A 21,038-nucleotide genomic window follows, 5' to 3' on the forward strand; every position below is an offset into this window, starting at 1 on the left:
TTATGTGGGTATGTATAATAAGAGAGAATAAGGTAGTGAGAAGGTGAGAGGATAAGTATAGAAGTTGTGGAATGAGGAAAAAGAGTAATACTGATAATGATAAAAAGATAGGGGACAAGTGCCACATTTAGGGGGGTTTTCAATTCTAATGTATGTGGACGCATGTATGTACATGGTGAGAATGTATCTGGACGCTTTTATGTATAGGATGAGAGATAGAGAAGTAGAGAGTTAGTTTGAATAGAGTTCTACTTAGGGTTTAGATAGGAAAGATAAGAGATGACTATGAATCACTGATTCCCTGTATATCTAAAGTTTAAATACATATCTTATACAATAGTGCAAATAATATCAATTATACACATAATAATATATTTTAATTATTCAATCTAATTAATTATTGAATTAGAAATTTAACAATATAAATTTATATTAAAAAAAAATTTGGGTCAAAAATCCGGATCATTACACCATGACATATTTTTCTTATTGACTGCTCTACCCTTGTCAGTCTCCTCTTCCTCCTCCTTTCTCACTCTCACTCTCAAGAGAGAGAGAGAGACCCATGTCCTCAATCTCACTGCTCCCTTGCCTTTAATCACCATCACCGTCAACACAAGGGATCCATCCCCCTGCTGCTGCTAGCTCGAGTTTCCACCACCGGCCCATTCTTTTCTTTCTTCTTTTGTTGGCTGAGAAAAGCCCAAATTCCTTGTTGATTCAATTTCCTTCACTATTGATTAAATTCCCCTCTCTGAACCCTCAACCATGCATGTACACATATGATTTCCAAAAGGAAGCAAAAAACACATTGTCGTTGGATAAAGGCAATTAGCCATATCTCTTTTCCTATTTGATGTTGGGTCAAATCCTGTATCCACCTTTTTAATGTGTGAATTTTATAAATCTCCATCAAGATAGAAATGAAGTGATGAGAATGGGCTGTGTTGCTCGATTTCTATGATCAACGACAGTTATCGCCATCGTCAATAGAAGGCATCGATCTGATTCCAGTAGTCGAGACGGAGATGACTTTGTATCTCGGAATGGCAGCAAATGTGGGTTAGTCGAAAAATATTTTCCTTCGTAATGATTACGTCAACAATCGAGTAGAGCAACTATTGGATGGGTCTGTATTCCTCGAAGGAGACGCATCTGCGTAAGAGAGATGAGAGAGAAGGGAGGTCCGCGTAGTAGAGATGAGAGTGAAGAATAAAGGATAGAACTGTCAATTAACATGAAACTGTCGTGGCTATATAAAAAGTAGGGATGGCAAATTGAACCCAGACCCATTAACAAACCCAGACCCATCAACTAGAAAATAGACCCAACCCAACCCATTTATTAGTTGGGTAAGAATGGGTTCAAACCCAGCTAACCCATTATTAGTTGGGTCATAATTGGGCATCAATTGGGTCAACTTAAATGACCCAATGGGCAATGAAAGTAACCCACCAAATTCCATCTCTTAATTGGTCTCTTTTGCAATTGGAAAGTGGAGGAGTACGGCCCCCCCTATCTTCCTCTCTCTCCCTCTCTCTCTCCCCCCGGCCCCCCCTCTCTCTCTCCCTCCCCCCCCCCCCCCCCAATCTCTAGGGGCATAGCTTCTCTCTCTTTTATTCAATTGTTTTGTATTAAATCACACGCGTCTAAAAATATTTTGAATGGTCCGAATTAAAAATCAATTATGACCGGTAATAATTATTTTGACCAGTCAAAATTAAAAACACATCTCATCCATTAATTGTGCGAATGGACCCATGAAATTGTGCTCCGCCGTGAATAAATTTCTCTCATGGTAGTCCCGCAACGGGTTTGGATTAAAAAATTGACTTATTTTTTTGTCCTTATTCAAATTTTTTTTGCATTTTTTTTGTTTTGTGTCATATTTTTGTGACTTATTAATTTATTTTGATGAGAGGAATCGGAAAAGTAAAAAAATTTGATCGAAACTTATAATTTTTTAAATAAAGACAAAAAAATCAATAAGACAAAAAAAATTACTTATTCTCGTCTTTTTGAAAAAATTTATGAGTTTCGATCATAAATTTTTTTTACTTTTCTAATTTTTCGATCATAATTTTTAGTATATATGTAATTGGGTTAATGGGCGAGTCGGGTTTGCTTTAAAATAAATAGGTCGGGTTGGGTATAGGTAATTAGACTCATAGTTAATAGGTCTAAATGGGTCAATGACCCATTAGAGACCCAACCCACTAACAACTTACCCAATTTGATCCAAACCCGCCAGTTTGCCGCCCCTAATAAAAAGTAATCATGGCTTTATCATTAACCTAAATGTAAGGCATTTTTCTCAATTTCTCCAATATTTTCGGTGCTTCTTTTACACCTCTCTCTCTCTCTCTCTCTCTCTCTCTCTCCATAACAGCAACATCTCAACGGCCAACTATATTGTACCATTTATGCCTGCAGGGACTTTCCTGTGTCGTTGACAAGAGAAAGATCCAGGATTAGGGTCAAAGATCCAAGAGAAAGAAAGCAATCCCTTGTCGGGTTTGTGGCCGTTTGCAATTTTAATTACTGGGTACTTCTTGAATTTGTGATATGGGTTGGAGATATAAAGCTGGGTTGTTTCTAATTGCTGCTGTTGTTATAATTTGGGTCTCCTCAGCAGAAGTCACCCAGGTAAAATAGCTCTTCCTCTAATTGCTCTCCTAGCCAAGAGTTTAAATTTCAATTGTGGCATACACATATATGTAAATGATTTCAAGTATTTGTTTTTTTGTTGGTATGTAAATTGGGAAGTTTTAATTTGCATAATTGGATGTACTATTATGTTTTCGAAAACCCTGGAATACTCTGTTTGTTGCAACTTGTATAGTACTTTTGAAGAACTTGTTTGGTCGTTTCAGAATTTATTTAATTGGAGGTTTTTTTTAGAAAAAGTTTAGAGTACATTGGGAAGATAATAATAACGATGAGTGGGTATTTTCTTTTTTAAAATGGCTAGTAAAAAGTTTTCAGAATAAGAGTATCATGCTGTGTCCTAATGATCATTTGATAACAATTAGGAGGAGTGATATGGTTACGCTAGATGGTAACACTAAGGTGATGTTTAGGCCAAATTTCACTTTAGAAGATGTAGTTCAAAAGGATCTAGGTTTTTTGAATATCACGGAACATACCCTCAATAGAGCTCAATGGATAAAAGGATTCATGTAGCTAACTCCAATGATTGATTTGTTTTGGTTTCACACTCAAACATGCACTCGTTCCCGATATTTGCTACCGAGTCTGTTAGCTATTGAAGCTGCAGACTACCCACATGCCTAACTGTTTTTGTTTTATCCGTGTCGGACGTGCCGGGAACACACGACACATCATGGACTCTGCAGGTCCAATAAGTTTCATTAATTTTAAGCAGGGACACAGGTCGAGGACACCCATGTGGCTGTGTCTCAACTTGGACACGAGTGGAAACATGATAGGGATCAATTAATGATACTGAAAGCTTATTTCAGGGGTCAAAGTAAGCTATTCGAAAAGTACAAGGAAAAAAGTATGAATAAAGAAATTTCAACCAAAGAAAACTCTCGTTTAAATTAGAATATTCATAAAGGGAAAAGTAAGTATTGTAAAGATATTGTTTGTTTTGCTTTCCTCGGATGGAATGTTCATATGAAATCAACTTAATATCTATGATAATATACATACACATTTTTTGTTTGTCCCATTGTGTCTGTGTCCCATTTATTTCGAATTGTCGTGCGTAGCCATGTCCATGTTAGAGTCCTTGTCTGTATCGGCGCTTCTAAGTATTGAAGTGAAGGTCCCCTCACAATTCCCACTATATACTTAGGCACTCAAGCAATGCGAGACTTTGATTTACACCCTCTCTCATTCGTAGCATGCTTACTCGACAACATTTGCCGCCCTTCGTGTTCAGGCCAGGGATACGCACTAGACCCCTCCCTGATCCCTAGTTCTCATAACCTAAGAAGTACAGATAAAGGACACCGACATGGCATGGATATGCGGACACATAATTTTTCCAAAAACAACACGGACATGTTGGAGGATACCATAAATATATAAATATATTTATATACATAAATTCAATATTATATAAAAATATTATTTTTTCCAAACTAAAGATGAAAATTCCCATGAAAATATGAGAATAGAGGATTGAGTTTTCGTTATTAAGTTGTTTGATATTGGCTTTAAATTTGGTTCATATCTCAAATAGTACATTGTTACTCCATTTCAAATTTTAAAAATTACATAACCACCCAGAACGTGTCCGATACGTGTCGAGTACGTGTCGAAGCGTGTCCAAAACGTGTCCGACTCAGAAAAAATAATTAAATATTCAGACACATAATTTCACTTGTCGGGAACGTGTCCATGTCTGATATGTGTCCGACACCGATACGAAAGGCTTGTAGATGTGTCCGTGCTTCTTACATGTTACACAATCTTGGGTAGAATTCAACCCCAAAAACTCATCGTTGAATTGAGGGTGCCCTTGCATAGAATGCAATGTTTCATGACGTGGGATTTCTCTTCACAATATTGGTCAAGGTGGTGTTTCTTCTTCTTCTTTTTTGATAGGCGTGGTGTTTCTTCTGTTATCAATAGATTGTACAATGTGCATGATTGTTTTTCTCTGTCTTTGGGTACTAATTGATTAATGCTTTAGTATATTATTTCTCTTGATTTTTCTTTTAGGCAATATAGTTGCTGTATTTTCTCACAATGCAATGCATAATTTATTTGACCTTGCCAGATCATAACTTTTAGTTTTATCAATTTAACAGGGTATTTATACAGACTACAAGCAACCATTTGCAGTGACCTATCTTGGAGCTTCTATGATGATAGTTTATCTTCCAATTGCTTTCTTTAAGGATTGGATACGTAATATGCTAAGAAGACGCTCTTGTAAAAGTGTTAAAGGTGCAACTATTACTAATGAGTCCCCTGCTGGACTCAACTCCGCTTTAAAGTGCACTGTGGGGAGTATGGAAATGGAACTAGAAGGGACTTTGAATAGAAAAGACAGTGATGCAGACTTTGACTTTTCTGCTCAGGAAGAGGGGGCGCTTTTAGTTTCTAGTCATAAAGGTGATGTCAACACGTTAAAACTACACGAAAAAGAGCTCACAACAAGGCAGATTGCTGCTTATGGATTTTATATAGCACCGATCTGGTTTGTTACAGAGGTATGTAACTTCTTTGTCTGGTTTCTTCTGGGCCTCTTTTTGTTCAAGATTGGTATTTGTGAGTGTCCGACTTGTTCTTGTACATATTAGGAAAATGAAAGAAAAATGAAAGACCCTTTCCTCCTAGATGTAGCTTTGTGGATATACCCTTTTCTAGATAACCTATTTTGTTATGAAAATCTCAGCCCTGGTCCCTTGCTTACATTTATTAGGCTTGTCATATAAACATCTGCAGAAACCTTCAATCTTGAAGCAGGAGTTTTAGGAAAACAACTTTCTGAACATTATTCATCTCCCAAAATTAAGTAGGGATAGTTCTCTGTAATTTTTATGTTCATGTAAGGAGTGGCTTTCCATGCATGGCTTATTGTCTAATTCATTGCGCTGGCATATTCTTTGCCATTCAGAAACTTTCTTGGGTGAATGCTTAGAGGTTGAGATGTTCCCAACCTCAATGTCATGGCTAGGAAATCCATTTCCGACAAATTTTCCTTTTTTTTTCTTCAAGAGGGTGGTCTGTGGACAGGGCCCGCTCTGAGATTTACAGAGCCTAAAGCAAACTTTTTGAATGGGGCCCTAAAATCGCAATATATATTGCATGGTTAAAGACAGTTATGCTAACAACCCCTTCATAATGAAATCATTACTAGCATTTGAGAGCATAAATACCCCAAATCAATAACCCAAGAATGATCATCTAACATTAATCTTCTCATTTTTTAGCTACAAATGTACTAATTAAACTTGCATAATCAAGTTTTTTCACCATAGCCTTTTCAATAGACGACAGTCAATCCATTCAAATTATTCAATCTCTCCCGTGACATGGTTGACCGAAGGTAGGTTTTTATCAACTTTAACTTTGAAAAGATTATTTTCCTTGATGCAATTCTAACTGTAATAATTAACAATATTCTGTATGCAATCCAGGCATTTCAAAAACAAATATCCTTTGCCTTAAAAGTAAGTGAGCAACTCACTCAATTTTCTTAGTTTTTTGGTGAAATGTTTCTCAAGATTTTCAATTCGGAACATAAATCCCTCATCAAAATTTAAAAGTTTGTCTTCTTTAAAAAAATTCATCGAGATTTACACAATAGACACCAAATTATTTCATCTTTTGGACCTTCTTACTTGGGCTTTACTTTGGATTGGGCCCTTAAAATTTTTAAGTAGACCAACTTAATTTTTATATAGGCCTCACTTTTATATTGGGCTATACAATTGGGGGTCTCCAAAATTAGTCAAAATTTGGGGCCTAAAGTGGCGGCTTTAGGGGCTTTAGGCCAAAGCTGGCTCTTTTTGTGGAGGCAATAGGAAGTATACTGTCCTGTCAGCTGCTAGCCTAGTTGGTAACTCTTCGAAGCCAAAAACAAGGTGGTGCAGTATTTGTGTCTCAATGGGCACACGGGTGTAAAGTATAAAGAATCAGAAAACGGGGAATGGGAGGGTGAAGTTCTACTGATTTCTTGAGTCCAATAAATCTCATCTGGACATCACTGAGGCATGCAGATTTACTTATGCTTCTTTGACAAATACGAATCTTAATTCTTTCTTTTTCATTGTATTGAAATGCAGTATCTGGCAAATGCTGCCCTTGCACGTACAAGTGTTGCAAGTACGACAGTGTTATCCTCTACTTCAGCACTATTTACACTTTTCATTGGTACATTTCTGGGCCAAGATTCTTTGAACATTGCAAAAGTGGTTGCTGTATTTGTCTGTATGGCTGGTGTTGCCATGACAACTTTGGGGAAAACTTGGGCCACAGATGAGTCACAATTAGCTGCCACTGCGTAAGTCCTTCGTTTGTTGTTGACTTTGACTTTGGATTTGGTATTTATGGTGTCGTTTATTCGCATTTAGGTCGGCTCATTTCTCCATGTCATTGGTGTCGCATGTGTCAAAACAACACATTATTGAATTTTTTGGAGAAATATACTCAACTCATTAGGCATTAATTCCACCGAATTCTTTGCCTAAGGTAGAGAATTCCTTTAAAGCAACTTCCTCACAAAAGTACTATCTCATGCAGTATAATATTGATTTTACTATCAACCTTTACCGGTTATTTGGGTTTCCGACAGTTGTGTAGATGTTTTCAGAACATTCTCCCATGTGCACTTTTAGTAGTATCAAACACAGCTTGGCGGTATTCTTTACCTGTGGGCTGAATTGCTAATGCTGATGATGTTGCAAATCGTCTTCTTTAGTTTGTGTATTGCATGTTTAAGGGCATTGACTGACTTTTGAAATTTTTGTTTCGTTTAAAGGAATGGAAGCCGCTCCTTTGTTGGAGATCTTTTTGGACTTCTCTCAGCTATGACATACGCACTATTCTCAGGCCAGGCATTATTCTCTCTACCAAGTCTTGAAGTTCTTCCTAGTATTACACTAAGCTGAAAATTTCGCAAACAATGTTGCAGTCCTTCTCAAAAAGTTTGCTGGAGAGGAAGGAGAAAGGGTCGATTTGCAAAAGTTGTTCGGTTATATTGGATTTTTCACGCTTGTTGCACTATGGTGGCTTGGTAAGAATGTTTCAATGTTGATTATCCAATTCAATGTAGATATTAATTCTGATTTTGTTATGCTTATTAGTTGGTGTCCTCATTTTGATATATTGTTTTTTAGTGTCCTCATTTTGCTTGATTTTGAAATACTCTACTTAATACTACTGTGCTGCTATACCATGATGTTGTTTGTTTTCATTTCCTTGGCATCCTTTGGGACCATGTAGCCAGATTCTTCTAAGTAAACTGTCAGGTGGGTTATCTTCTCAATAATGAGTCAAGAAGCTAATTTTATAAGTAAAATGTCATTTAAAATAGAAAATTATTGGAGGCAAGGCAGCATTGTAAATATGTAAAAACCCTATGTCTATTCCTGATCAGTACATTGATCAAGTTTAGAAGGTCTTTTGAGGCCTGAAGTCAATGTGTGTTTCGTAGCACGAGAAAGCTGTTCCCTTCGATTGCCATTGCTTATTTGAATTTCAGTTCATTGTTTTTGTTGAATTGTTTCATACATGGTTAATCTTTTTGTATGGTAGTAATAGGTATAAGCAATTCATGGTTTTATTATACCATTGGACCTCAAGCTTGCAAGTGTCTTGTGTTTGCTCAAGTGATGGACCTGTGTGTCGCCAAATCTAAAGCATGCCTGGTTGTAAAATTATAGAGAACTAATTGGATACATTTGGATGAGTGTCCGACACGTGTGGGGGATTGAAAGTGCTTCTTAGTCTGGTACTTAATCTTTCTATCCTTACATAATAACGAGTAGTGGCCCTTGTTTGTGTGATTGTGAGAATGGTTTGGAATACAGAAGTACGAAAATACAATGCTGACACCTTCTCATTCCCAAACTTTAATATGTTAGGAATGGGTCCAATAATGTTACATCAATTATCCAAGACACTCATTGATCACTGTGTGTGATATTGTTATTTTTTTTATCTAAAAATACTGAATAATATCACACTCACTAACCAATGAGTGTGATAGTAGATGATTCTATCGAACTAATGCAAGTTAAGTTGTCCCTGTCGAGAGAATCATCCGTGCAAATTAAGAGCGCTATCAAATGAATTGTCATTTAGATCTGGAACTGGGTTTCTTAGATGTATAGCTATAAACGAGCCGAGCTGAGTCGAGCTTTACACCGCTTGAGCTCGGCTCTCCAAAATATGGGCGAGCTCGGTTCGAGCTCGAAACAAGCTTTGATATCTGGGCTCAAGCTCGGCTTGCCACTTATCAAGCTCGAGCTCGGAACTCGCGTGTGAAGCAAGCATGTAATGCTGTGGGCTGAGAGCTCATCTTATACAGGATCTTTGTATACCACTTCTTCTTTTCTCTGATGTGGGACTCGTGTCAAATGCTCTGTTGAGAAATTCACTTCCGCTTGTCCCACATCGGAAAGTTTTTGAGGAGTCATCAGGCATTTGCTTTGCTATATAAAGCCACCACTTCCCTCAAATTCAAGTGTTTTGTTGCCTTGCATATGAAGCCTACACATGGCAGCTGTACGTGGGATACATGAAAATTCTGGAAAATATATTTATTATGCATATATATAAATATATAATACATATGTATGTATACAGTCCGGTTCAAGTCAGAACCTTTTACGGTTAGGACCTCCCCTTTCCTAATCTAATTTCGATAATATGAGCCGCTCAATATGATCAGAACGTGATTTTAAGGGTACCTGCGAGAAATTGGCAAAAAAAATGACCGTTAGCACCTCCCCTTTCCCTATCATTTTTTTGCCAATTTCTCACGGGTACCCTTAAAATCATGTTCTGATCATATTGAGCGGCTCGAATTATCAAAATTTAATCGGGACATAGGAGGTGCTGACGTCTTGACTGTAAGGGGTCCTGACTTGATCTTGACTATATATGTGTGTATACACACACACACACACACATATATCAATACACTTGTAATAAAAAGATCCTAGGTTGGTAAGCCATGGCATAGTGTGAATTTACATTAATGCCCTTTGTGCTTTTTCCTTTGTGTTTGGTCTTGCCGGTGTCTGTGTATGGATAGATTTGGTATCTTACATTATTGTTGCAAATGCTAGATCGTGAGAGAAGCGATAGATTCATCATCGGTCGTCCGTTTTTCACGCTGAAAATTAGTACTCTATTTGCTGATTTCGCCGAATTCTTGTACGCTCGTATTCTTGCAAACGCTCGATCATGAGAGAAGCGATAGAGACATGGTCGGTCGTCCGGTTTTCGCGCTTGAAATTGGTACTCTCTTTGCTGATTTCGCCGATTTCTTGTACTTGGTGTGCTTGACGCTGTCTTTGAACGAGAGGCAAGCTTCGTTTTTGGTACTTTGGTTCCGTAATTCACTGAATTTCTGTACCTGTTGAGCCGATTTATTTTTCCTAATTCATGATGACGACACTGTTGCTCCGGCGGTCCACGTCTTAAAAGGAGATGCGAGATCAGTAATTGGTTCACCGCATTTCGGCCGTGCTACAATCAAAGAGGAGGCGTGAGAAGAGGTAAATTATTGATTTATTTCCAGCTTCGATTCCGATTCAATTCGATGATTTAGGGAAAAGAATTTTCCAGACCATCTTTTTAACAAATTTTGCGTTTGTAAGAGTTTCGATTCCAATCCGATTCCATGATTTAGGGAAAACAGTTTTCCAGACCATATTTGCTACAGATGTTACGTCTGCAAGTACAGAGTGATATAGTTTATGCTTGTTTGAACTGCTTGTGATCTTGTTTACGTGTGGCATTTTATGCCCTTTAGTGGTCTTTAGAGCCTTTGTGTGGGTGTGTTAGATATTTTGCTATCATACTAACAATATATCAGTCATCTTTGATGTAATTCTTGGAATTGCCTATAAAGGTTTCTTGCGTTTAGTATATATGGCTGTAAGCTTTCAAGATGCTTTGGCATATACTTGCTGCACTTTATCGAAGTTCTGCGGGTGCGCCGCTGTAGGCTTGGAACAGAACCTGGAGCAGTGTACTATCTGAGGAGTTCAAATGACAGTTGTAAGGGTTGGAGAGTCAACGTCACGAAGCACACATAACTTACAATATACCACTGATGTGCCTTTCATAAAGAAATATTCAGTTTTGTTTGAGCTTAGTGAGCAGTTCGCGTGGGAAAAAGCTGGAGACTTTGAAGACTGGTTGACTTCAATTGTCAATGCAAGGCCAAGGTTCATTTAGCCTTTTTACCGTTCGGCTAATGCTCTACCTGTTCTTCCTACTTCCCCTACTTCCCCTCATGGTATTGGTAATTATGAACTTTCACTGAAAACATATTTCACATTATAGTGGTGATTGTAAGTACTTACAGTAAACAAAAAAAAATTCTTGGACCTCATTCTCTTGCAGATCACCACTGCTATTGGTTTGTGGATGTTGTCCAAATCAGAGAGAATATGACAGTAGTAAGACTTTAAATACCATTTCAATAGATGATTTTAAAGGTTGTTTAGGAGTTATTGCTGATTTTTTCATGTATGCTTTGAGCTGAATTGTATGTTTAAATGCAAGCTATACCGGAAGAGTTCGTGCCATATATCTTTGCACCATCAGATGCTGTGGTGATAATCCACAGTGGTGCTCGATTCTTCCATGTGAAGCTGAAGAATGATGAATTGACTGTAGGCTGGGATCGTGTTGTCCTTATGTTTGGGTTAGTTGGGCACCTACAATTTGATCTATTTGTATTTGATGAAGAAGGGTGCGAGGTTAGCTATGATTGGTCTACTACTCTACCAATTCATCAAGCGAATGCTCCGATTGGATGGGATGCAGAGTTGGCTATGTCTAATACTAATGGCTATAAGCATGCAGTTACTATTGCATTTGTTATAGTAATTCAAAATAGTTGCTAATACTTTGTGTGCCTACCCATAGCTGCGGCTTTAACTGCTTGTCCACCAAGCAATTTTAGGGCTTCTAGGCATGCATTGCGCTGCAATCTACTACTGTCGACTTCTGATCTTGAGAGGCTGGTTAGGCTTAATTATGTGATCAACTCTGAAAACTCTATAAGAATATATATTTTAGAATGTATGCCTACATTAAAAGAACTTTTTGTTTTACTTCTAGGAACTGCCTATGCGATTCCAGCTATTTTGCGAAACTCATGGCCATAAATACTTTAGATTGGTGTCGAGAGGAAGAAGTTGGTTTGTGCGGTATGTTGCTGGGCACTTTGTTGGTTATGGTTGGAAATTATTCGTTGACGAACACAAGCTTGAGAGCTCTGACATGTTGGTGCTGAGTCCTAATATCAACCTCCAATTGCATACCATGGTTTTCAGTGTGAATGATTGCGAGCGTATCTATTGGTGGTACTAATGCTAATTTCCCCCTCTTTTGACTGCTGACTTGTATTTAGATTTGGACAGGCCAGTTCAGTGGAATTCTAGGATTAACTATGTAGGAAAGATGAGCCTATATGTTGTTCATTTGTAAGTACAAGTTTCAACTAGAAAGGTCCAGTACTCTGGTTTACCTTCATTTTGTAGAGTTCCTTATAATGACAATGGCTCACAGCTTTTTGAAAAAGCCATTTTTGTATTGCCAAATCTGATTGTAAAGTGTGCCAAGAACACACTGACTTTGTAAATGGCAATGAAGTTGCAGCTTGTTGTGTTTAACTTCTGTTAATTAAATTGGATGTGCTTTTGTATTGGTATAAGTATATTTCCCAGTTAGTGGAGGTTGAAATGGTTTATTTTATGGAGTGTGTTAATTAAAGTGCTTTTCCTACCGTTACGTTGTTGGGATTCTGTTTGATATTTGGAAAACCCAAAAAAGTATTTGTCTTTTTAAACTTGCTTCTGTTCAGCTACCTTTTGATGACTGCCACATTTATCCAACTGCCTGAATATCTACCAGATGTTTACTTTTTTATAGACATCACAACAGTTACAAAATGAGAATGTTCTCCACCATCTAACCTCTCAGAAGTTGATTTACTTTTCAGCTCCCAGTTGTCTTTGACTTACAGCTTAATGCTTGTTCATAATAGTTGCCTTCTGTTTCATAGACCTTCCCATGAATAGGCCTTCTCTCAGTCTTTTACTTGCAGCATTGATTTTTTCCAATATTGGACAGGTTTTTGGGCAATTTTTAATGCTTACGTTCGCCACAACAGAGTTTTGGGGTTCAAGTTGAAGATAGCTTAGGTGTAGAATACATTGACATGAGCAATATTCCCAAAGCATGCAACATAAACCGGCTGAATGAGCAGAATCTGTAAGGTTCACCTCCAAAGGATCCACCAAGTCTTCATCAATACCTCCTGAGGGACTAGAGCTCATGATATCACGTTCTTTCTTAGTGCAAGGGACCAATGGACGACTTTCTGAGGTTGTGGGTCTATGATATTCATCTGAAAGTACATCAGTTTTCTTGGCTGGGGGAAGGGAGCTATTTGGTAGATTTTGGCCATGTTTATAGCAGTGTTAAGTAGGTAAAGAGGTTTACATTATGTAGTTTAGTGTATTATGGTATTCTTATTGTTATTTTGCTATGTTTTTGTTAACGTATAAAGTATTATTCAGCAGTTTGTGAGAACCTTTGGATGTTATCTGGAGGATGACACTTTGGGCGCTATTTTCATTTCAAATGCATATGCTACGCTGGATTGGTGAGCAAGGGAGATCGTTTCCATCCAGTGTGCACTGCCATACTGATAAAATTGCTTTTTTCGGAAGTTCTAGATTATGTGTATGTTGTAGTTGCTGATACGGGCTATATTAGAATGGTTGTATTTGATTCAAATGGGTTAGAGGATATTAACCCTTAGTAGTATTAGCCGTGTCTTCGTTGTAGTTGGAGTGGTTGTATTGAGGAAGGTATGAGATATTTTTCCCAGTTGTTCTATGGTGACCTAGATTATGCTTTAATTAGGATGAGAACATGTATTAGCAAAAGATGATATGTACAGTGTGGTGGGAATCTAATGTGATCCCAATTTTTCAGTTTCATTGAAAGTTACTGAAGTTGTTAAACAGTTGTTTTGTTTGGTTGTTCTTTCTTTAGATTAGATTAGATTTTGGGGGGAACTTTAAGCAAGCTTAATGGGATGTAATGTAACTTTGATGAATGTAAGTAGCATGGATATCTTGTAAAAGGCATATTAAATTTTATCATTGCTGGCACTTTTTTCTTAGTTTGGAACTCTGTATTAGCTTCGAAAACTGTTGCTGTTTTCTTCTTGTGCTGTTTCCTGCTGTTTTCTACTGTTTACTGCTGTTTAAATTAATTGATTCTATGTGTCTGAAAGTCTTGTTATACGGAGGGCAATTTTTGCTATCCTTGTGTTTGAAGCCACTGTCATGCTATTCTTTTTATTACATTTCATCAATTATGAAGCTTCAGAGAGTTTAACTAGAGGCTTTGCTTTGGTTATCTTTTTTCTTGTGGAAACTTAGTTAAGAGGCAGGAGAACACATGTGATGAAACCTGTTTTAAACTGTGATGAACGTGTATGGTAAAAATCTGGTTGCGAGTGTACCTCAGAGTTCCTTTCATTGGTATACCTCAGAGTTCCTTTCATTGGTATTTAGGCCCGTTCTTTTTTTCGAAAAGTGAGATCCAGAGATGACCTTCTCTCCTCCCCTGTTTTGCCGTTTCTGCTGCTGCATAGGCAGCCACCATTTGCCGTTTCTATTGGGCTATCCAAATTAAACTTACAGTGGCTACCACAAAACTCACAATATAAACCTTCCAAATTACAACGGCCATACAAAACTACCAATATTATGCTCCAAGTTCACATCTTAATACACTACAACAACCAAACAAAACTTGCAAACAACAAATTAACAAATGAGCATGCGAAAACGTGCGAAGCACGTGCATTACACTAGTATATATATATGTATATATACGGATGTATAGTTCGGCTCGCGAGCTCATCCGAGCTGGGAAGTATGGCTCAAGCTCACTCATTTACATTCCGAGTCAAGCTTGAATGAACTCTTCTCGAGCCGAGCTGCTCATGAACAACTTGGCTCATTTACAGCCCTACTTAGATGCAACATTCTATGTGAATCGAAGATGTTCAATGAATTAACCTAAGTGTTCGAAATCTCAACAAAGAAGATTATTATAATCAAATTCATGTTTGGAGTTTTGCAAGTCTTTAGGATAAACTATTTATAAATGATACAAACATGGTCGCGTACACAGATTGCTCTGATACCACATGTAACGCTCCAAGCAAGCCACTGGCCTAGTACCTTGATTTTAATCCACAAGCCACACCACATGGCCCAAAAGCTTAAGCCTAAGGTACTAGTAGTAGCCCACAAGGTTTGTTATATGCCCAAGATCATCCATGTAGACTTCCGATGTGAGATGGGGTGCTACAATATGAGAGAGAGAGAGAGAGAGAGAGAGAGAGAGAGAGAGAGAGAGAGAGAGAGAGACTGTTCTTGGAGTTTTGAATTTCCTTATTCTGTTCTTACCTTTTCTTCCCACTTCCTTATCTGCTCACAGAGAAGTAATGATGTATATAGTTAAGTGGGCGTCTCGGTTCCATTGATTGTTTCTCCATGTAACTTGACAGCAATATCTTTATTGTCCCTTGCAGTATGGCCGTTAACAGCCTTAGGAATTGAACCCAAGTTCATGATTCCTCGTACCATTAAACTGGAGGAAGTTGTTATTGCTAATGGGTTTGTTGGAAGTGTTGTTTCTGACTACTTCTGGTATGTAACGACGGCTTCCAACTGAATTTCAATTCATCAAAATCTTCATAGCTTATTGAAAACTGCTCTGTCTTATGTAGGGCATTATGCGTGGTTTGGACAACTCCTCTAGTGGCCACCTTGGGGATGTCTCTTACCATCCCACTTGCTATGGTGGCCGATATGATGATTCATGGCCGTCATTATTCAGCCATATACATGCTTGGTTCAGCTCAGGTAATAATCACGTCATGCAAATGAAATGAGGTTTAACGCACTAGAGTGTAAAATAAGAAAGATGAGTTCTCAATCACCAGAGTTGGATGTGAGGTGTGTTATTGGTATTTTATCATCACAAATCCTAACCACATAATTACTGCCTGGACCCATGAATCTAACCTTGTAGGGATACCTTATTAATGTTGTTAGAGCTTGTCCCACATTAGGTAATCATAACCTCCAAAACTAGTTAGCCTGGGTGGCCTATCCATTCATTGTCAATTAGTTTTGAGTTAAATGTTTTAACATGGTATCAAAGCTAGGCTTTTCAGAAGCTTCTCGACAAGACTCTCTTCATTGATTAATCCGTTGTTTGTGCCTAAGTGCATCTTGTTTCGTTATAATCTCTATGTGATAGATCCTTTGTTTATATCTCCATGTGCAAGCCAGGGTCGCACATGTGGGGGTGTGTAACGTGTGTTAGAGCTTGTCCCACATTGTTTAATTATCGTCTCCAAAATTTGTATATGAGCCTAGGCAGCCTCTCTACTTATTGCCAATTGATTTTGAGTTGAATGCTTTAACATGGTATTAGAGCTAAGCTTTCGTAGGCTTTTGGACAAGGCTCTCTTGGTTGATAGCCCCATTGTTTTTGCCATAAGCGCACCTTATTTTGTTGTGATCCTTTTGTTATGGATCATTTGTTTACATTTGCACGTGCAGGAGAGTGTTAGAGTTTGTCCCGCATTGGTTAATCATAACCTTCAAACAAGAGTATGATACCTTTCCACGTGTGGTTTAGAGGTCACACGTGCGGGTCATAACCTTCAAAACAAGGAGGTATGAGTCCGGGTGGCCTCTCCACTTATTGCCAATTAATTTCGAGTTGGATGCTTTAACAAATGTAATCATCAAAATTCCTTCTTTTTTTTGTCGACCATGACAAAATGATACTAAACTTAGACATGCATTATTGACCACAAAAGTTTATGATGCATACTTTCTTACCAAAGTATCTAAAAATGAGCACAAAACTTCAAACAAATTCGTAGTGTAAGTTATACAATTGACCTCGACAAGTTCTTAGAATGATTGAGATGGGTCTATAAATGACTTTCTTTTACGTTTTTTCTCCACAACGTTCCAAAATAAAGAGAATCAAGAATTGGATGCTCCAAATAAACACAAAGTACTAAACCAACAATTGTAAAGAGGAATTAGAGCTATAGTTGTATTTGTGAGGTGCATACAAGATGCATGCTACAAATGAGTAGAACAGTAATATTATTCAAGGGTAAATTTTTGTAGTCGTCCGTCTAGTTTTACGGTTGTTTCAATTTCGTCCCTCTAGTTTCAATTGCTACCAAATAAACCCTATAGTTTGTTTTACGTTCCAAATTGGTAAAATCGTTAACACTGTTAATGAAACTAACGGAAAAATATGATTAAAAAACTAAGTGCTTCAATTTCAATCCGGTTGAACCGGTGCAAAGATCTTATTTTTTGATCATTTTATCCTGGATGGTCGTAGTGGATTTTTGGCTCTAAAGCCTTTCAACGAGCACCCGAAGACTTCTTATTTAGTTTTAGGGCTCTCTTAGGGTGCTCATTAAAAGGTCTTAGAGCCAAAAATCCATTATAACTATTTAAGATAAAATGATCAGAAAAATAAGATCTTCACACCGGTTCAAATGGATTGAAAATTGGAACACTTATTTATTGGAACACTTACAAAAAAATAAGTGTTTCAATTTTCAATCCATTTGAACCGGTACAAAGATCTTATTTTTCTGATCATTTATTGGAACACTTACAAAAAAATAAGTGTTCCAATTTTCAATCCATTTGAACCGGTGCGAAGATCTTATTTTTCTGATCATTTTATCATAAATGGTCATAATGGATTTTTAGCTCTAAATTTTTAATCCATTTGAACTAGTGTGAAGATCTTATTTTTCTGATCATTTTATTTTAAATGGTCATAATGGATTTTTGGCTCTAAGAAAAAAATAAGTATTCCAATTTTCAATCCATTTGAACCGGTGCGAAGATCTTATTTTTCTGATCATTTTATCTTAAATGGTCATAATGGATTTTTGGCTCTAAAGCCTTTCAATGAGCACCCTAAGAGAGCCCTGAAATTAAATAAGGAGTCTTCGGGTGCTCGTTGAAAGGCCTTGAGCCAAAAATCCATTACGACCATCTAGACTAAAATGATAAAAAATAAAAATAAGATCTTTGCATCGGTTCAACCGGATTGAAAATTGGAACACTTAAATTTTTAATCATATTTTTCCGTTAGTTTCATTTACGGTGTTAACGATTTTACCAATTTGCAACGTAAAACAAACTACAGTGTTTATTTGGTAGCAATTGAAACTAGAGGGACGAAATTGAGACAACCGTAAAATTAGAGGGACAACTACGAAAATTTGCCCTATTATCAATCACGTGCCCTGTGTACATCCACCCCTGATAATGGTTTACTTGGATACAAATTACAACGGACGTAAGACTCCTAGAAATATGATATCTAATGACTCAAGGAACTTGACAGTTATATTAAGTATTACTCTGGTGGCTGGTAAGGATGGGAGCCATCAGTTTTTAGAATAACTTTGGTGGCTGGTAACGATGGGAACCATTGGTTCTTATTTGCAGTTTTGCAGTTTCATTGTATACTGAGGTCAAAAAATTTACATCCTTGTACATATTCAAATGCATATTCAAAAGATGAAGATTCAGATGATTTTCGAGAAGAAAAAGAGAGTGCCATACAAATTTCAGATGCAAAATCAAAGAAATAGAGCCAGAAATAAGAAAGACAGAACTACAGATATGCGAAATTAGAGAAACATAGCCTGAAATAACTCGGAAGTGAATAAACAGTTTTCAGAGACCAAGTATAGAAAGTGCGTAGATGAACCACGATCGATGAATAGATCAGAGAGATCGGCTCAGAGAGAAGAGAAGAGGAAGGTCGATAACAAAGAATGCCATGGAGGTGGCAGATCTGATACCATATGACAAAATAGATGGGTGCCCGGCAAACGACGGCTAGGCATAAGCCGCCCGTCGGAAAGCGAATATCCCACAGGCCTAGATCTTAGGCTCTAATACCATGTGACAAAACATATGGGAGAGAGAACTGATATGTTTTACTGAATATTGAGAGTAAATGGTTACAATGCTAATACAAACTTAAATAGAGAAAAGTCTATACTTTTTTTTTTTATCAGAACTAAAAAAATCTATACTTAAAATAGAAAATTACAAAGAGATATGATTACGATATTATCACGATGCAATTCATTGCCTAAAATACAAGATACGACGAGATCACGATGCATAATACTTTCACGCTATGAACTTGAACATAGCCTCTCTTTTCTTCTTCATTTAACTTGAAAGTATATTATCTCGGATAGCAGGCATTGTATGAATCTCCCATGCCTATCCTTTTTTTAGTGTGTTGTTTTGATACATTGAGGTGCTTTGGTAAATGTCATGTTTGAGATCCTTTTTAGGCTTTGTTTATTGGGAGAAATTGTATTTGATTGAAATGAAGTTAGTAAATTTACCCTAGGGCTTTTCGAAACTCAATATGACATTGTTCTCGTTAACTCCAGTTCCCCAACAAGGTGTAGAAAGCAAATTGTTGGCATCCATTTTTGGAGTTTGAAGCTATAAACGAAATTCTACAAAGATTTAGGCATTCCCGAGTGAGAAAAGACCGACTTGCTTGTATTCTGATGAAGCTAAAAGAGTAAATATATAACAGACAAAACATTAAAAAATTCAGAAAATAAATCTACCCCACCCACTATGCACGCTCAAATCACTGGGTGCACACAGTGTGAGAAATCTGATCTCCCAGTATTCCGGTTAAATCATCAATTTTCGTTTTTGGCATTACATTTCTACATAGGACCCTAAAGCAGTCCTTGGTTTTTCTGGCTGCATGCATCCTATTTTTCAGTTCCTAGTTATACCATCATATTTTCCTTTCATTGTGTCACAGGTATTTGCAGGATTCGTTATAGCTAACCTTTCAGATTGGCTGTCAAAACAACTAGGATTGTAGCATCTAGTCATGTAATTCTTTTTTCTGCGATAGTAATTCTTTTGGCCATGCACTGCTCTTTCTTTTTCTATGGTTCGATCGGCAAATGCATCAAGGAGATAAGATAGTGAATGCAGCTTCTTGTATAATTAGCAGTGCAAGAAGGATTTAAATGTAAGTGTTGTTCTCATATTGTGGTATATAGAATTTTGGTCAAATGGTTCTCTTCTTTTCTTTTTTTTGTTTTCCAATTGGTAGTTGCAAGTTAACTTATTAGGGGTTATTTGATAAAATTGAAAACTAAGAAATTAAGTACTGAAAGTTGAATGTTGAATGCCGAAATTTTTTAAGCTAAAAAACTGTTTGATAAACATATTAAAGATTGAATTAAAAAAATGGTGAATTAATTTTATTGTGATTCTCTCTTTATTTATTAATGGTCACAATATACTTATGGTTAGGGCTGTCCAAGAAAAACCGGGAACCGTGAAACCGGTCCGGACCGAACCGATCCATGCTTTTTGGATTTTGTCCTTGGATTAATGATTCGGACACGGATTTGAAAATTAAAAAACCGTGATACGGATTAGGATTGGTGTTTATTTCAAAACCGTGGATTAACCGAACCGAACCGTGAGATATTTAAAAAATTAATATATATATATATATGTGTGTGTGTGTGTGTGTGTGTGTGTGTGTGTGTGTAATATTTATAAACAATTATAATTCTACTACTTGTTATGAATTTTTTTTCAAGACTGATGGAGTTTGGTTGCTGGAATGATGAAACCTGGACTAAGTTTTCAGACACGAAGTGGGTACAAACATAAAGTAGGTTAGGATCAAAGAGAGAACACAAGACACATGATATTATTATGAAATACTGACTTGAACTAACTTGGTTCTTACAGGGGGAGACGCCCTCCTTTTATAGGCGTAAGGAGAGGACGCTTACATCACTGATTACAAACAGTATAAACATATAATTGGAACACTGCCATACTACTGCTGTTACCTTGACTAATGTAACACACCTATCAAACTGACTATGTACAACTACTCTGCTAGCATTTGTTACTACATATACACATGGTCTTTACTAGTACAGTAAAAACCAATTATATAGACTTCTATCTTGGACCAGTCATATACAGATGACTTTCTTGTACACGTACTTCTTTACTAATAATTTCACCCTCTCTGGAAAAGAGGACAACACTTCCATACTTTATATTACACCACACAAAAGAGACAGCTGGTATGAGCACGTGATTGTCACTCTGGATCATCTGAACTACTTTCTTCATCTCTGTCAGTCAAGTGATATTGGGTCAAAAGATAGCGAATATTTTGGCGCCATTCTTCCGGATAAGTATCAT

General features: G+C 37.2%; 1 protein-coding gene and 1 long non-coding RNA gene across 4 annotated transcripts; both read left to right on the forward strand.

The window, feature by feature from the left end:
* Positions 1-889: 889 nt before the first annotated feature.
* LOC131333877 (uncharacterized vacuolar membrane protein YML018C-like) lies at positions 890-19,868 on the forward strand. 3 transcript variants are annotated; one of them, XM_058368678.1, is made up of 9 exons: positions 890-1,062; positions 2,434-2,646; positions 4,782-5,186; positions 6,765-6,982; positions 7,460-7,530; positions 7,613-7,714; positions 15,281-15,398; positions 15,479-15,614; positions 19,618-19,868. In XM_058368678.1, exons 2-9 carry the CDS (start codon positions 2,566-2,568, stop codon positions 19,678-19,680), a joined length of 1,194 nt encoding a protein of 397 aa, XP_058224661.1. In that variant the 5' UTR covers positions 890-1,062; positions 2,434-2,565; the 3' UTR covers positions 19,681-19,868. The 3 variants fall into 3 exon arrangements, with proteins under 3 accessions (XP_058224661.1, XP_058224660.1, XP_058224662.1); XM_058368677.1 differs by lacking the exon at positions 890-1,062 and having other exon boundaries at positions 2,297-2,646; XM_058368679.1 differs by lacking the exon at positions 890-1,062 and having other exon boundaries at positions 2,308-2,646; positions 4,872-5,186.
* LOC131333878 (uncharacterized) lies at positions 11,355-12,335 on the forward strand. Its single transcript, XR_009201953.1, has 2 exons — positions 11,355-11,684; positions 11,782-12,335. It is a non-coding gene; the product is annotated as an uncharacterized LOC131333878 (long non-coding RNA).
* Positions 19,869-21,038: the final 1,170 nt, after the last annotated feature.

The sequence above is a fragment of the Rhododendron vialii genome, chromosome 7a, assembly GCF_030253575.1.
Source record: "Rhododendron vialii isolate Sample 1 chromosome 7a, ASM3025357v1".
Lineage (NCBI taxonomy): Eukaryota > Viridiplantae > Streptophyta > Magnoliopsida > Ericales > Ericaceae > Rhododendron > Rhododendron vialii.